The sequence below is a fragment of the Eretmochelys imbricata genome, chromosome 2 (assembly GCF_965152235.1).
Source record: "Eretmochelys imbricata isolate rEreImb1 chromosome 2, rEreImb1.hap1, whole genome shotgun sequence".
Classification (NCBI taxonomy): domain Eukaryota; kingdom Metazoa; phylum Chordata; order Testudines; family Cheloniidae; genus Eretmochelys; species Eretmochelys imbricata.
In genome coordinates this window covers 81,679,585-81,694,459 of record NC_135573.1, presented here as the reverse complement: position 1 = coordinate 81,694,459, position 14,875 = coordinate 81,679,585, and the positions used below count along the sequence as shown (strand labels likewise).

At 42.5% G+C, this 14,875-nt stretch overlaps 1 protein-coding gene across 1 annotated transcript in view; it reads left to right on the top strand.

The window, feature by feature from the left end:
• Nucleotides 1–1,005: 1,005 nt before the first annotated feature.
• The window catches only part of RBBP8 (RB binding protein 8, endonuclease), a 65,047-nt gene continuing 51,177 nt past the window's right edge, over nucleotides 1,006–14,875 (top strand). The window contains exons 1-5 of the mRNA XM_077810375.1: nucleotides 1,006–1,098; nucleotides 5,040–5,163; nucleotides 6,101–6,161; nucleotides 6,860–7,088; nucleotides 14,292–14,334. Of these exons, the coding sequence (XP_077666501.1) occupies nucleotides 6,977–7,088; nucleotides 14,292–14,334 (155 nt within the window). The 5' untranslated portion in view covers nucleotides 1,006–1,098; nucleotides 5,040–5,163; nucleotides 6,101–6,161; nucleotides 6,860–6,976. The remainder of the gene's footprint in view (nucleotides 1,099–5,039; nucleotides 5,164–6,100; nucleotides 6,162–6,859; nucleotides 7,089–14,291; nucleotides 14,335–14,875) is intronic.

Genomic DNA, 14,875 nt, shown 5'->3' with positions numbered 1-14,875 from the left:
ACCCTCATTATACAGATCCCTCACCCTTCCCTCCCCAAAACTCTGGGGAAAAGATGGATTTTGCAGCATGACTTGATGAGAAACAGATTAAGGCTCCAGCAGCCAAAGGGAATTCTAAAGCTGGGACCCAATAAATCCAAAAGCCTCTTAGGTTGGATACCAGGGGTGAATTTGTTCCCTTTTCATATAGGGTCTTTTCTCGCGGATTACATTTTTCAAGGAAGGTGAGGCTCCCAAACTGCACCCTGGCTTTCCACCAGGATGGACTGACACGTGCGGCACTCCGCGCTGTCGTTCTGGGGTTTCATGATGGTTCCCGCGTCCCCAACTTCGTGATTCTTCTCTCGTTATATGGTGTTTTCCGTTAATCCCGCGGGGATCTCACAAACCCGGGGGAAATCCACAGCCGGCGTGGGGCGCTCTGGGACCGGGACCGGGAGCCGGCGTGGGGCGCTCTGAGGCTGGGACCGGGACCGGGACCGGGAGCCGGCGTGGGCCGCTCTGGGGCTGGGACCGGGACCGGGACCGGGACCGGGAGCCGGCGTGGGGCGCTCTGGGGCTGGGACCAGGACCGGGACCGGGACCGGGAGCCGGCGTGGGGCGCTCTGGAGCTGGGACCGGGACCGGGAGCCGGCGTGGGGCGCTCTAGGACCGGGAGCGGGGCGCTCTGGGGCCCGCGACTTTTTAAAAAGTAGGTTGTGGGGAACATGAGCGGCGCCGCGTTCAGCCGCATCCTCCAGGCCGGAGCCAAGCCCCCACCCCTCATTTGGTGGCTGTTACGCCCCCACGCTGACGTTGAGCCCAATCTCATGGGCGGGGGGAGGGGGGAACAGGGAGGTTCTTTTTGCCCTACAGCTGCCTGCCGACCGCGCGCCTCAGAGTATCTCTAATTACCGCTCCCAAAAAGCCCCCGCCCCCGGGGCAGGGGATTCTCGCGAGAGTGTGAGGGGGGCGGTCCGTCTCGTGAGAAGTCGCCGGCCGACCCGAGGCAATCCCTGAGGCGCCCAGTGGGGGGCGCAGAGCAGCGCTTTGCTCCGCTCGCCTTTCTCTTTCCCGCCGTTTGCGCCGAGCCGCTGGAGACTAACCAGCCGCCGCCAGGTAACCGCCCCCGTTCCTCTCTGGCAGCGCGACCCGCGCGCAGCTCCCGTCACCGAGTCGCTGCCCAGGGCGTCTCGCCCGCCCCGACGCCGCCGAGACCCGGGCGGGGCAGCCCTGCCGCGCGGCCAGCGGGTTCGGGGGAGACCCGCGGGGAGGCCCCTTCCCCTAAACAGCCCCTCTGTGCCGGCCCCCAAACAACCGCCCCCCTGGTGCCTGGCAGCCCCCGGGGTCCCCGGCCCCGCCCCACAGGAACACGCGCCGCCCCCCTTTCCGCCCCCCAGCAGCCAGCTCAGAATCCCTCCCTGGGGTCCCTGAATCAGCCCCAAGCCCCCCGATACTGCCCCAAGCCCACTGCTCGCAAACCCGGCCCCGAAATGTCCCCTTCCCCCCCCCCCAGCTGTGACCCTGCAACCCCCCCCCTCCTCCCCGCTCAGACCGCTAGTTTATTACTGACCGAGGCAGTCATTGTAAGGAAGTGAGGATGAGATTTGGCCCTCTCAGCCCATGGACAGGGCTGCAAACACAGCTGTCCCCTTTGGCCTCCTGTGAAATACCTACTTCTCTCAGCCTGGAGAAGAAATGATGCATCCTCTCTGGGCAGCTTTGGTGGCTCTAAAGCATGTGCTCCAAGGCACCAACCACAGAGGGAAGCAATGGGGGAGGGGGGAGGATTTAGCCCTTTTAGTCGGTGAAGACATCTCAAAGCTGTGCTCTTTTCACGGATAAAAGTTGGTCCAATAAAAGCTGTTAGTTCACCTGTCCTGTCTCACTCAAGAAATCTCACGTCATTTTTATGAAAGAATTAAAATTAAATGGCTCATCCTGTAGAGGTGAACTCATTGTTTTTTTCAAACTTGCTTGTCATGTTCACTACAAGGTGTATATGTACTGGTAAAGAATGTTGTGTCCATCTAAACGAAATAGACTTAGCCCCAAAGTTAAGCTGTAAAAATTGCAACCTTGTCCACCACCTACTTCATGGGCTTTGCACTATGACGTTAAAGCTGGTGCAGTCAGACTAAGCCTGTGTCTATTCCAGGGTTTTTCTGCAAAAATATCTACTTCTGAGTGTCCTTGTATAGACATCAGAGGGGTAGCCATGTTAGTCTGGATCTGTAAAAGTGGCAGAGAGTCCTGTGGCACCTTATAGACTAACAAACGTATTGGAGCATAAGCTTTTGTGGGTGAATACCCACTTCGTCAGATGCATACAGTGGAAATTTCCAGAGGCAGGTATAAATATGCAAGCAAGAATCAGGCTAGGGATAGCAAGGTTAGTTCAATGAGGGAGGATGAGGCCCTCTTCTAGCAGTTAAGGTGTGAACACCAAGGGAGGAGAAACTGCTTTTGTAGTTGGCGAGCCATTGACAGTCTTTGTTTAATCCTGCGCTGATGTTGTCAAATTTGCAAATGAACTGAAGCTCAGCAGTTTCTCTTTGAAGTCTGGTCCTGAAGTTTTTTTGCAGCAGGATGGCTACCTTTCAATCTGCTATTATGTGTCAGGGAGGTTGAAGTGTTCTGCTACAGGTTTTTGTATATTGCCATTCCTAATATCTGATTTGTGTCCATTTATCCTTTTAGGTAGGGACTGTCCAGTTTGGCCGATGTACATAGCAGAGGAGCATTGTTGGTACATGATGGCGTATATTATATTGGTGGACATGCACGCGAATGAACTGGTGATGATGTGGCTGATCTGGCTACGTCCTGTGATGGTGTCGCTGGTGTAGATATGTGGGCAGAGTTGGCATCGAGGTTTGTTGCATGAATTGGTTCCTGAGTTAGAATTACTATGGTGCGGTGTGTAGTTGCTGGTGAGAATATGCTTCAGGTTGTCTGTGGGCAAGGACTGGCCTGCCTCCCAAGACCTGTGAAGGTGAGGGATCGTTGTCCAGGATGGGTTGTAGATCACTGATGATGTGTTCAAGAGGTTTTAGCTGAGGACTACTGTATGTGATGGCCAGTGGAGTTCTGTTGGTTTCTTTCTTGGGCTTGTCTTGCAGCAGGAGGCTTCTGGATACACGTCTGGCTCTGTTGATCTGTTTCCTTATTTCTTTGTGTGGGTATCGTAGTTTTGAGAGTGCTTGGTGAAGATCTTATAGGTGTTGGTCTCTTTCTGAGGGGTTGGAGCAAATGCGGTTGTACCTCAGCGCTTGGCTGTAGGCAATGAATTGTGTGGTGTGTCCGGGATGGAAGCTGGAGACATGAAGGTAGGCATAGCGGTCGGTGGGTTTTTGGTATAGGGCGGTGTTAATGTGACAGTCACTTATTTGCACCATGGTGTCTAGGAAGTGGACTGCCCATGTAGATTGGTCCAGGCTGAGGTTGATGGTGGGGTGGAAGAATTCCACCACGATTTCAGTAGCTTCCAGAGTTTCCTTCCCATGGGTCCAGATGATGAAGATGTCATCAATGTAGCATAGATAGAGAAGGGGCATGGGTGGACGAGAGCTGAGGAAGTGTTGTTCCAGGTCAGCCATGAAAATGCTGGCATACTGTGGGGCCATGCGGGTGCCCATAGCGGTGCCCTTGGTCTGGAGGTATATATTGTCACCAAATTTGAAATAATTGTGCATGAGGATAAAGTCACACATCTGAGCAACCAGTTGTGCTGTGGCATCATCAGGGGATACTGTTCCTGATAGCTTGTATTCCATCTGTGTGTGGGATGTTTGTATAGAGAGCCTCTACATCCATGGTGGCGAGGATGGTGTTTTCTGGAAGATCACAAATGCATTGTAGTTTTCTCAGAAAATCAGTGGTGTCACAGAGATAGCTGAGAGTGCTGGTGGCGTAGGGTCAGAGTAGAGAGTCCACATACGTGGACAGTCCTTCAGTGAGAGTGCCAATGCCCAAGATGATGGGGCGTCCAGGATTTCTGGGATTGTGGATCTTGGGTAGTAGATAGAATAACCCCAGTCGGGGCACTAAGGGTATGTTGATTTGTTCCTGTGTTAGCATAGGGAGTGTCCTGGGTAGATGGTGCAGTTTCTTAGTGTATTCCTCAGTGGGATCTGAGGAAAGTAGCCTGTAGAACTTGGTATTGGAGTTGTCCGGCAGCCTCCTTTTGGCAGTCAGACCTGTTCATGATGACAACAGCACCTCCTTTATCAGCCTCTTTGATTATAACATATAGACGACTTTTTTGTGGCTGCTCGCACTTTTAATAATTGTCTAACCTCTGGAGTGTCAACAGCATCATGGTGTTATGAACGTTACTGGCTGCAAGAGCTTTTCTTAAGGAAGTCCACCCAAAGTTGGTAACAGCTACAGAGCAGCGCCAATACAGCTGAGTGAAGGCCTTTTCATTTTTAGAGCAGTGGGTGGCATCAGGCAGCTTTCTCCTGCTCCTCCCTCTGCTGGAGGTAGTCATACATTCATGTACATTCAGTTCAGTGTTTCAAGCTCTTTTTCAGAGCCATGAAGGCTGTTTTGGAATCAGTTCTTAATATCCAGACTCAGTTTTGTTCATTTTTATCACATGCCAGTTGTGCTTATACAACTGCCCAGCCTTGTCCAGGGATATTCCTGAACACTGACTGCTAGAGGCAGGAGAGTAAGCAGAGTATGCATGATCATGTGTTGAACATCTGCCATGACTGGCATCTCGTTTTGGGGTTACAAAGCTGATGGAGCTTAGGACAATTCCACTACTTTTTTTTCTTTTAATTTCAGCATTATGTACCACTGAAAATAAATTTTGTGGGAAATTTATGCAGAAAAACCTTAGAGACAATCCCCAAAAGTGGAAGAAAATTCTAAATCACGTGCCCTCCAGCTGAAAATGACAGTCGCTAGATGTTCAAATCTAAGGGTGTAAGCAAGGACGCATCTTATCTCTACTGTCCTGACTGCTCATAGAGAGAGAGGTGATTTCTCAGGCAGCTCTATTTAAAAGCTAATGAAAACAAATGTCTAAAAGACATTCCTAATGTTATTAGGCAATGGGTTCCACAAAGAAGCATTGTATGATGGCTCAAGGTGAAGCATTTCAGCTGTGAAGATGTATGGAGACCTCTATCATGACTTCAGTTGGTGACCAGTAATTATCCGTAATTCCAAAAGGTAACTTGTTTTCTGTTGAGTTGTGTTTAATATGAGAACCTTCGCTAACTTGAAACTTATAGCCAGTGCAATAGGTCATGTAATTCAATCTCCAAGAGCCAAAGCAGATTCAAGCATATCTGGGGCTGTCTGATGTCTGTTTTATGTAAGGTGCACATTTTGAGCCTCCACACAAGTCTCTCTTATATGTATTTATCCTCAAACAGGCTGTAAGATAAAGAGGTACTAATATCCCATTTTAGTGATGGGGAAGTGAGGCACAGAGAGGCTAAGTGGCTTGCCCAAAGTCAAATAGGAAGTATGTGATAGAGCAGAGACTTGGAGCCAGGTCTTCCAAGTCCTAGGTTAGCCCTCAAACCATTGAACGATCCTTCCTAATGTGAAGAGTTTAGGAGACCTATCGTTTGTGAAAGAAGTTGCAGCCTCAATACATATGTTTATGTAGCCCATGGACTTGTACGTTAAAAAGTACAGCTGCTTGGTTACTCCTAGGTCTTGCGGGGTATGAGGAGAAACTTTGCATTTTACCTCAGAAACTCAGGGAGCCCTGGCCCCTTCCAACTGCAGGTCTTAAAAGTCAGTCTCCAGCATGTTCAGTCAGAATCGTCATTTAAGAATAACTCAAAAGGGCTGGGGGATTATTAATGTACTTATTTATCATTTGTATTACAGAACAATAATAACTAAGATCAGGACCAATGGTGGGTAGGTACTGTACAAGCATATAATAAGAAACAGTCCCTGACCCCCAAAAGTTTACAATGTAAAGAGACAAGCCAACGGCTGGGAGAGAGGAAAGATAATTATCCGCAGTTTCACAACTGAGGGACAGATTGCATGGCTTTTCCAATGTCACACATCTGTGTCAGCACCAGGAATGAATCGATTTCTGAGTTCCAATGCAGTACCCTAACCACAGCACCTTGTTCCTCTCTAGATTACCTGAGGAGATCCTCTTCACTGTGGAACCCCTCATAAGGCAGCAGGAGCAGCAGTAGGTAAGAATTTCTTTGCAATGTGACTCCATTTGAGTCATATTGTTGGAGTCTGAGAGGAATCTGATTCAGTGCAGAGACACAGGACCCTGTGACTTTGATGGATCCCAAGATCCTCATGGGTTTTGGGGGATCTGCAAGTTCTGGGACCAACCTCCTATTCTTCTGTGAGGAGACAATCCCACTCCTGGTGGCAGAATTTAGAGAAAACTACCAGGGGAACCTGAGTGTTCCTCTTCATCTGATTTCCTCCTTTAGGAATGAGCATTCTGAGCCCGTATCTAGAATTATATGCATAAAGAAATACATGTGCACACCCTGTGGTTTTTTTTAGCCAGTTGGCCCCTTTTACAAAATTGTATTGAAGCATTTTCAAATTGTAAAATGTGGGGATCGTAAGGTAATTTTGGTAATCAGGAATTAGATTAAAATGTTTTTAAACATGGAAAAAGTGTGAACAATCCTTAAAAACTGTCATCTAATTTGAATTTGGTAGCTGTTTTTTAAAAAAAAAACTTTTATTATACAATAGTTTTTAGCTTTCAGCAAGATAATTAGAACTTACCAAGCTTTTAAGGTGAATGATTGTCACTAAATAAATACAACTTGACAATGACAGGCAGTGGGCTTTGTATTTCATCATGGCTGCAAGTCATATTCTGATACATGCAAACGTAAATGTTGTCAATCTGTCATTACAGGCATGCAGCTGTCTTCAGAAACAAACTTCATAGCTATGTAATTTAAAACTAAAAAGGATAGAGTGAACAAGTACCATAGATAAGATAAGTGAAAACAGTTACATTGGAAAAGACAAGATGAATGTTTCTGGAGGAAGTTGTGGGAGCCCTAGCTCTGCTGAATCTACTGGTGACATCTTCAAGGATCTGTGGTCCAAACTAAAAGAATATCATGATAAAGAAGTACAAGGTAAATTATTCCAAATGGTGCTGTATGTTGATGGAGTTTGGTTTATTTATGAACAGGATTATATGAAGGGCTTGCCTACGATAGCAGAGGACTGGACTTGATGACCCAGAAGTCCCTTCCTGTGCTGTGCTTCTGTGTACGTAAAATGGGAACTGTTAGTACAAAGGAGCTTTGTTTATAGTTAGATTAGGAGGCTATTTTTAACTGTTGTGCTTGTTTTTAGAAGTAAAAAAGTTTACTCTAGGGCTCCAATCCTGCAAGTGAGCCAGTACAAAACTTCTCTGACTACGATGGCTTGTGTTATGCAGCAGTTCAGATTGGATGATCACAGTGGTGGTCCCTTTTGGCTTTAAAATCTGAATATTCTTCCAAGGTTGGAACCTAAGCAATCAAACTGTACAAATGAACTCATAAATCTACCAAGTAAAGTTACTTAACCTGAACTGACCTTTACAGTTGCTTTGGAGGTACTTAGTGCTATTTTGCTATTAATGCTTCATAATTGAAAGTCACTGGTTTTAAAGGAAAAACAAGTTACCAAGCCCAACGTTTTTTTTTTCCTCTTTTTTAATTTCCTTTTCTTCTTATGTCTTCAGATACATAAAACCAATGGACTGTATAGATATTAACACTTATGGTAATGTCTCTAGTTTTAACTATTCACAATGAAATTTTTAATGCAAGAATAAATAGCTTCTATTATATTTTTCAGCCTTTGTGCTACTGGTTGTACCATGATTATGACTCTTAGAAGGCATTGTACATCTGCATTCTTGAGTATTGGGGAGAATTAAAAAACATCCAAAAATGAGAGGAATTATCACAGCATGCAATTTTTATATTTTATCATATTTATAATATTTTCTTAAACAATTTCAATGTGTTTTTTCTCTTTCTAAAAATACGTGGTCCAAACTTAAAACCTGGTCTCTCAAACCTTAAATCATATGAATAGTTGTTAATGCATGAATAGTGCTTTTGAATTGATTTAGAACAGTGTTTGACTTGAACTTCCGAAAATGCATTGTTGTACATTAAAGACTATGCAAATCACTTTGGAAAAGAAGCAGATGACTTATTAGGAATTAATGTAGGCCCCAGTTGTGCTATTAGATCCTTGTAGGCAGATAGTTCCAGCTATGTGGAGTCTCACTGACTTCAAAATGAGTACAGGGATCTGTCTATGGTGGCCTGATTGCAGGATCAGTCCTTAGTTTTCAAATATGTAATGGCCCAATCTTATAAGATGCAGCTGCCCTCATTACTCTGACTGAAATTGGTGGGACATTTGATTCCACTCAGCAACTTGCAAGATTGGGCCTTGAGGATTTGTGTACCTGGTCAAAAACATCTGTTGTTCACTAAAAGAAAATTAAGCTGACATTTTTTAAAAGAAAAAGATTTACCAACCAACTGCATTCTGGTTACTTTTTTTAACAAAAATCTTAGTTTGTATCCTGAGAGATAAAATAAGTTTTATAGAATGTCCTGAAAAACACTGTGTTGTAGTTTATTTCTTAAAATATTATCTTTACTCCTGTTGATTTGATTCAATCTTGAGCTGGGTTTCAATAGTGGGTGTGATGTCATCAGCAGATCATATGTTGGAGCATCAGAGTGGGATTTGGCAATCCATGGCATGTGTAAACATGAAAAACAAAAAAAACTAAGACTTATGGGTGGTGTTGAATGCCCCTTTGTAGTTATTTGGGACATTCAGTGCATGTTTCTAAAGTTTTGATTTTCTTTATACATTTGCATGTTCTCTTTAAAATGTGTATTGGGTGGGGCCAGGTAATTTTGCCACTAAGCAAACTTTTTCATGCCTAGCTCTTTGGTAGTGTGTTCCACAGTGTTGGGTAAAATTAGATCTTCCACGATAACATCAAAGACATGCCTGAAGGATAGTTTAATTTTTTTCAAAAGGTGGGGAGAAGAGAGTATTTAAGTGCAAGAGAATATTTAAGACACATCAAACAAAGACTTGCCTGGACTTTGCTTGTTTCTGAAGTCTATTAATAAGAATTAAATAAAATTGATTCATGAGTTTTAAATCTATATGTCAGCAAAAATATATTACATATGGTTATATTTAGGAGAAATGGAGTGTTTTGCTCAAGAAGTGAAGCATTTTGTGTATGCTTGTACTGACTATCAGAGGACTGTTACTTCTGTTACAAATTCTGCTTTCCAGGGATTTGCAAGTTAACATAAGTTACAACTGCCTGAAATTTTATAAAAGTTGTAATTTTTTTAGAGTGCTTTAAATTGGTTATGTTGGATTGTTTTTTATTAGTACATTGGAGGAAAAAAATGTGTATGCACTCTCCATTGTGTGCTTGATCACACTAAATGAAAAACAACTATTTTTTAACAAATGTAATTTTACAACTTCTGTACTTTGTCTTTAGAGAATAAATGGAGGCTTTTTCATTTTTTATCAGGCCAGTTTATTCACCTTTGAAAAGCTGCTTCTCTGCTGACAAAATAGCTAATAGTTTCTGCCACAAACTTTCTGTGTGACCATGAGCAAGGCCTAATTATCAAAGGAGCTGTGTACCTGTAGTTCCCAATGACTTCAATGGAATTTGTGGTGATCAGTACTTCTGAAAATTGGTCAATAAATCTCTGCCTCCATTTCCCATTTGTGAGATGCATATGGTAATTAATACTTCCCTACTTCACACAGGATATTATCTAATACTAATATTTGTGAAGAGCCCAGATCACCCAACAGATATTAGTACTTACATACTAATTACAAATTAGATATGTGATATGAATAGTCTCTAAGTAGGTGTCGGATTTGTCACTCATCAACTTTGTATCTGAAGCATAATCTTTAAAACTAAATCTGAAGCTGTGTACTATAGGAAACAAATATACCTGTAATACATTGAACAAACAGAGAAGGAGGTTTTTGTAGAACAATAAAATAAGTAATCCAGTTCTTCCCCATTACACCCACAGAAAAACAGGAGACTGTGATAAAGAAGATATGAGTCTTAGGGCAGATAGGATCATGAAAAATAAAACACATTTTTGCATTGAAGGATCCCTGTAGGAGATGAGAAGGTTGAAGACTATGGAAAAAGTAAATAAAAGTATGTTGAAATTGCTATCTTCATGCTCATCATAACTGAATTATATCCTTACCTTCAGGATTAACCTATCCTCTCATCCATTCAGAGTAAATTTTCTGTTTCTTAGGTACCTCATAAAAGATATTTTTGACATCTTTAGAAGTATTTCTAAAAATTTGTCTTGCAGAATTTAGCAATTTCAGTAGAATAATGAAAGATTATTAGAAATATAACTCTTAAAATTACATAGTAAAGTGATAGGTAACTTTACACTGAGTTTCTTCCACACATCATTTTAAGATGACATAAGACACATGGAAGTCCTCAAAAGGTTTTCCGCTATCACCTGTTTTCTCGTGTGGAACTGTAATGCAAGAGAGAAGGCATTTACCGCAATGATGAAGGTTGTGGGCCACACACCATTCCATTACATCCTGTTACTTAAAATGCTTGGCTTTTGAGGATAAGAAAGAGGTGCTATTAGGAGACTCTATGTATAATGGAATTTGGAATCTTTTCCCTATTAGGTCACTATTTAAAACACAACCCATGTTAGTAAAGATCAGAAATTGTCACCATATGACAGCTATGGTCTCAGTACAATTGTTTCTGGACAGTCATCTGCATAATATAATTATAACCCAATCCGCCAATTATGACCCAATCAGCCTATAACCCCTCACGTGGAAGCCCCAGAACACACTAATCCCATAAGAGAGAGAACTGCATTTCACATTCCAAGACCTGCAGTTCAAATAAATGTTTGTTTGAATGTAAAATAGCATACATTTGAATGAATTACTATAGCTTTTTCTCTGGTTTCTCTTAACTATTTCCATTTCATTTTTTTCTCAGACAGTGGAGTTAGATGCCAAGACGTATGCTAATACAATGTTAATACTGAAAACTTAAGTATACAGGTCAAGAAATTAAAATGATGACGTTCCTGTAGCTATGATAACTCTACTGTATTTAAATCTTAATTAAGGTATAAATAAGTCACAGTCCAGTTGTGTGCGTGTCCAATGAGGTGTAATCGTAACAATCCTTAATGAAAAATATTACATATGTGCATAATGTAGCCTAGTTACAAGTCTCATAACCTTCACTTTTAAATGTTGAATGTTGTGTATTGATATTAACCTAAATGTTAATTTTAAAAATAGATTTAAAACGATATTAATAAATATTCATCAAGTCACCTTCACATTGCACACTTTAAAGCAGTTAAAGCCTAACATCCCAGCAATAGGTCCCCTGCACCAAATCATCCACCTGCTTCGCAAGAAGGTATCTGGAAAGGAGAAACTAAGTGGTTGTGATTAAACTGAGGAATTTTTTCCACTTTAGACAAATATTTGGTTTGCTATATATTGAATTCTGGAAACATAAAACTTTTTTTTAGAAACACAAGCATAGTCCTATTAGTTAGTGTGATCAAAGCTTCCTGGTACCCTGAAAGACAAAAAGGAAGAGATTATGGGTAACGTTAGTAATTCTACACTCTCAGATAAATGTAACAAACTGGATTCCTGCCTTCTCATTGTAGTCATTTGACTTTTAAAAAAAACTTTAAGTAACCAGTTCAGCTCTTCCTGAATTCAGGTGAGAGGGGAGATAGTGTTACTTATAGCACAGTACTTGGCCTTTTGAGCATTGCTTCTTCAGTTGGCGGCTCAGGTTGCCAATGTTACAATCTTAAATACTTTGCTGAACAGACTACCTGTTCATACAGGAGCCACATTGTTGTGCAGCCTCATTCCTTCTGATGGGTGTGGAGTAGGATTAAAGCACACTTTATAGGGGTTCTAATTGCCGATGTCTAATTGACTTTATGAATAGCAACCACTTTAAAAAATAAATAAATCCTCTTTCTGTGCTGCATGACAGAACATAAAGTCACATAGGTGTTGAGTGCTTATGAGATAAGAAGTCTTTACCTATGTCCCAAGAACTTTCTTTTGAAGTAGTCTCCATGCATTTTCTATCTCATTGTTACCTTATCATCTTGTAACAGTCTATAGCAGAGGTGGGCAAACTACGGCCCGTGGGCCACATACGGCCCGGCCCCTGAGCTGTCGGCTATGGAAGCTACCCTGGCCCCTCCCCCGTTTTTCCCCTCCCCCGCAGCTACGCCGCTGTGTGGACAGCGCTCTGGCTCGCCTCTGGGGCAGCGCGGCGGCGTGGCTGGCTCCAGCATGGTAAGGGGGCGTGGAGTAGGGGGTTGGATAAGGGGCAGGGGGGCCTGAGGGGCAGTCAGGGGACAGGGGGCAGTTGGATGGGGTGGAGGTTCGGGGGGGAGGAGGTAGATAGGGGGTGGGGTCCCGGGGGGCAGTTAGGGGCAGGGGTCCTGGGAGGGGGCAGTCAGGGGTCAAGGAGCGGGCGGGGGGGTTGGATGGGTTAGGAGTTCTGAGGGGCGTGGAAAGTGGGAGGGGTTGGATAGGGGGCGGGGGTCAGGCTGTTTGGGGAAGCACAGCCTTCCCTAACCGGCCCTCCATACAGTTGCGCAATGCCGATGTGGCCCTCAGGTCAAAAAGTTTGCCCACCCATGGTCTATAGTGTGTTTTCACTGAATCTTTGTCTTGACTATTACTTTCCAAGTGGAAGCCTGAATACGGAAGGTTTGCCAGAATAAAGATTAGCATGTATGTCAACAAGTAAACTTTCTTATTTAGCTATTCTTGGAGGGGCAGGGAAGGAAATTTCTTGACAATCCCAACCTCTACTTCTCCAAGCAAGGTCACAGTTTTTATTTTTGTGTTTTTATGTTATGTCTTTACTATGTCAGCACTTTCTTAATAAGGCTGTCGTGAGATTATAACATTAAAGAATATCCTTTTTTGTGAATGGCATGCTGGCACAGGTATTTTTAGTTCAAAAGTTTTTTAAAATATGAATAAAACTGGTAAGTCTTTTTTTTTTTTTTTTTGGTTATAAGTTTGAAGAAGGCATTGGGGGGGAATTTCCTTATTCATTGGCTTCACATGTTTTATTTTTCCATTCTTAATTTTATTTGTCATGTACTTAGCATCTGATTATCCCCAACAGTGACATTTGGAGGGTCCCATACATGTGTGAATCTTCCCTCTTCTACAAAGAGTAGATGTCTCGGATCCTCTACAGGACATGGATGACTGAATAGGAAAAGAGTGAGGAAGTCACAGAACGATGTGCATCATTCCTCAAATCATCTTAAAGAGGCTTTTTGGGAAGCTTCAGCCTGAGAAGTCCCTAGCAGCATGGCTACATTAGAGCTGGAAGAATAGTAGTAGCTCCAGAAGCATGTCCTCCTTGTGGACTTAGGAACATTAAGCGGTCGTCCCTTAATGTTGCTTCTTTGTGTGTATCCATGATACTGTCCTTAATTACATGACCGGATACTGTAATATTTGAAAATTCATTTCAGAATCTTTTCTACAACTTTATATACCCACGTAGTACTGTATACTACTACATGTCTGCAAAGTCCAAGAAAATTGTTTATGTAAATAGTACACAATATCCCCTACTTTTACAGCATAGCAGAGGTGAAGTCTGTTTTTTACAAAGGAGAAATTTCTATATTAACTTAGGAGGGAAGGAGGTGTTATTTATTAAGGATCCTGAGAGAGCCAATAATGGGATTTTCATGGCTGTTCCTGAACTCAGCCAAGAATTAATTCAGATATCATGGCAAGGTCCAAGTAGGCCCTACCCTCTTAATCCAGGAGCCACTACTTTCCTCCTCCACTAGTTATGTTGCAGCATTTTTTTCCTCTTTCACAGATGGCAGGCAAGCATATTTCCATAGAGACTGACACCAGGAAACACTCATGGAACCAAATGACTCTTGCATCACATACACCTGAATAAATCACATTCCTCGTGTGACTAAAACCCACTGGAATGGAAAAATGGAAACAGGCCATTTCCAAAGTAGGGCTTTGCAAACAACAATGATCCTATCCGATGGGCCAACTTTTAGAATGAGTTATAAATTACCTGTGGACAAGAGAAAAGGGAGTGGTTAAATGTTATGAATGATTTTTAAAGCTCTCATAACTGAAAGGAAAATTCAGCTACACAATTGTGTTAAAACTAGTCAAAAGATAATCCATGTTTTTTTCTTTTCACTTTCCAGGATTACAGTTGAAAATATCCAAACTGAAAAAGGAAAGGTGTTTGTAAGTACCTATCCATATGCCATACCGATATATTTTATAGGAGGAAAATTTTAATATAGTTAATAAACTGTAATTCCTACATGATGAGTTGAGGACTTGAGGCCTGATCCTGCAGACACCCATGTGTATAATTTGACTCACATGAGTAGCAATGTTGAAGTCAGTAATATACATGTATGAATATTTGCAGGATCTATAACCTGAACTCCAGTTCTCCATCGCTTGCATGAGCAGCTGGTGATGCAGTCTTCTGTAGTATTTCTAGGGTGCCCATAAAGGATAATTCAGATATGAGAAAAAATAAGTAGGAAACCTTTTTTTAAGGTGAAATTGCTTCTGTACATTATAAAGGAGCAGCAAGTGGCATAACCATGTTTTAAAATTTTTTTAGCTTACCAGTTTACCTTTAAACGCTTCCTCCACTAAGCTGGGTCATAGTGATTTGTATAAAGAACTCCAGCCTGAAGTAGGGATGTAAATACCGTTTAAAAATTTAACCCCATTTAAACGTTTAAAAATGTTTAAATGGTTAACCGATTAA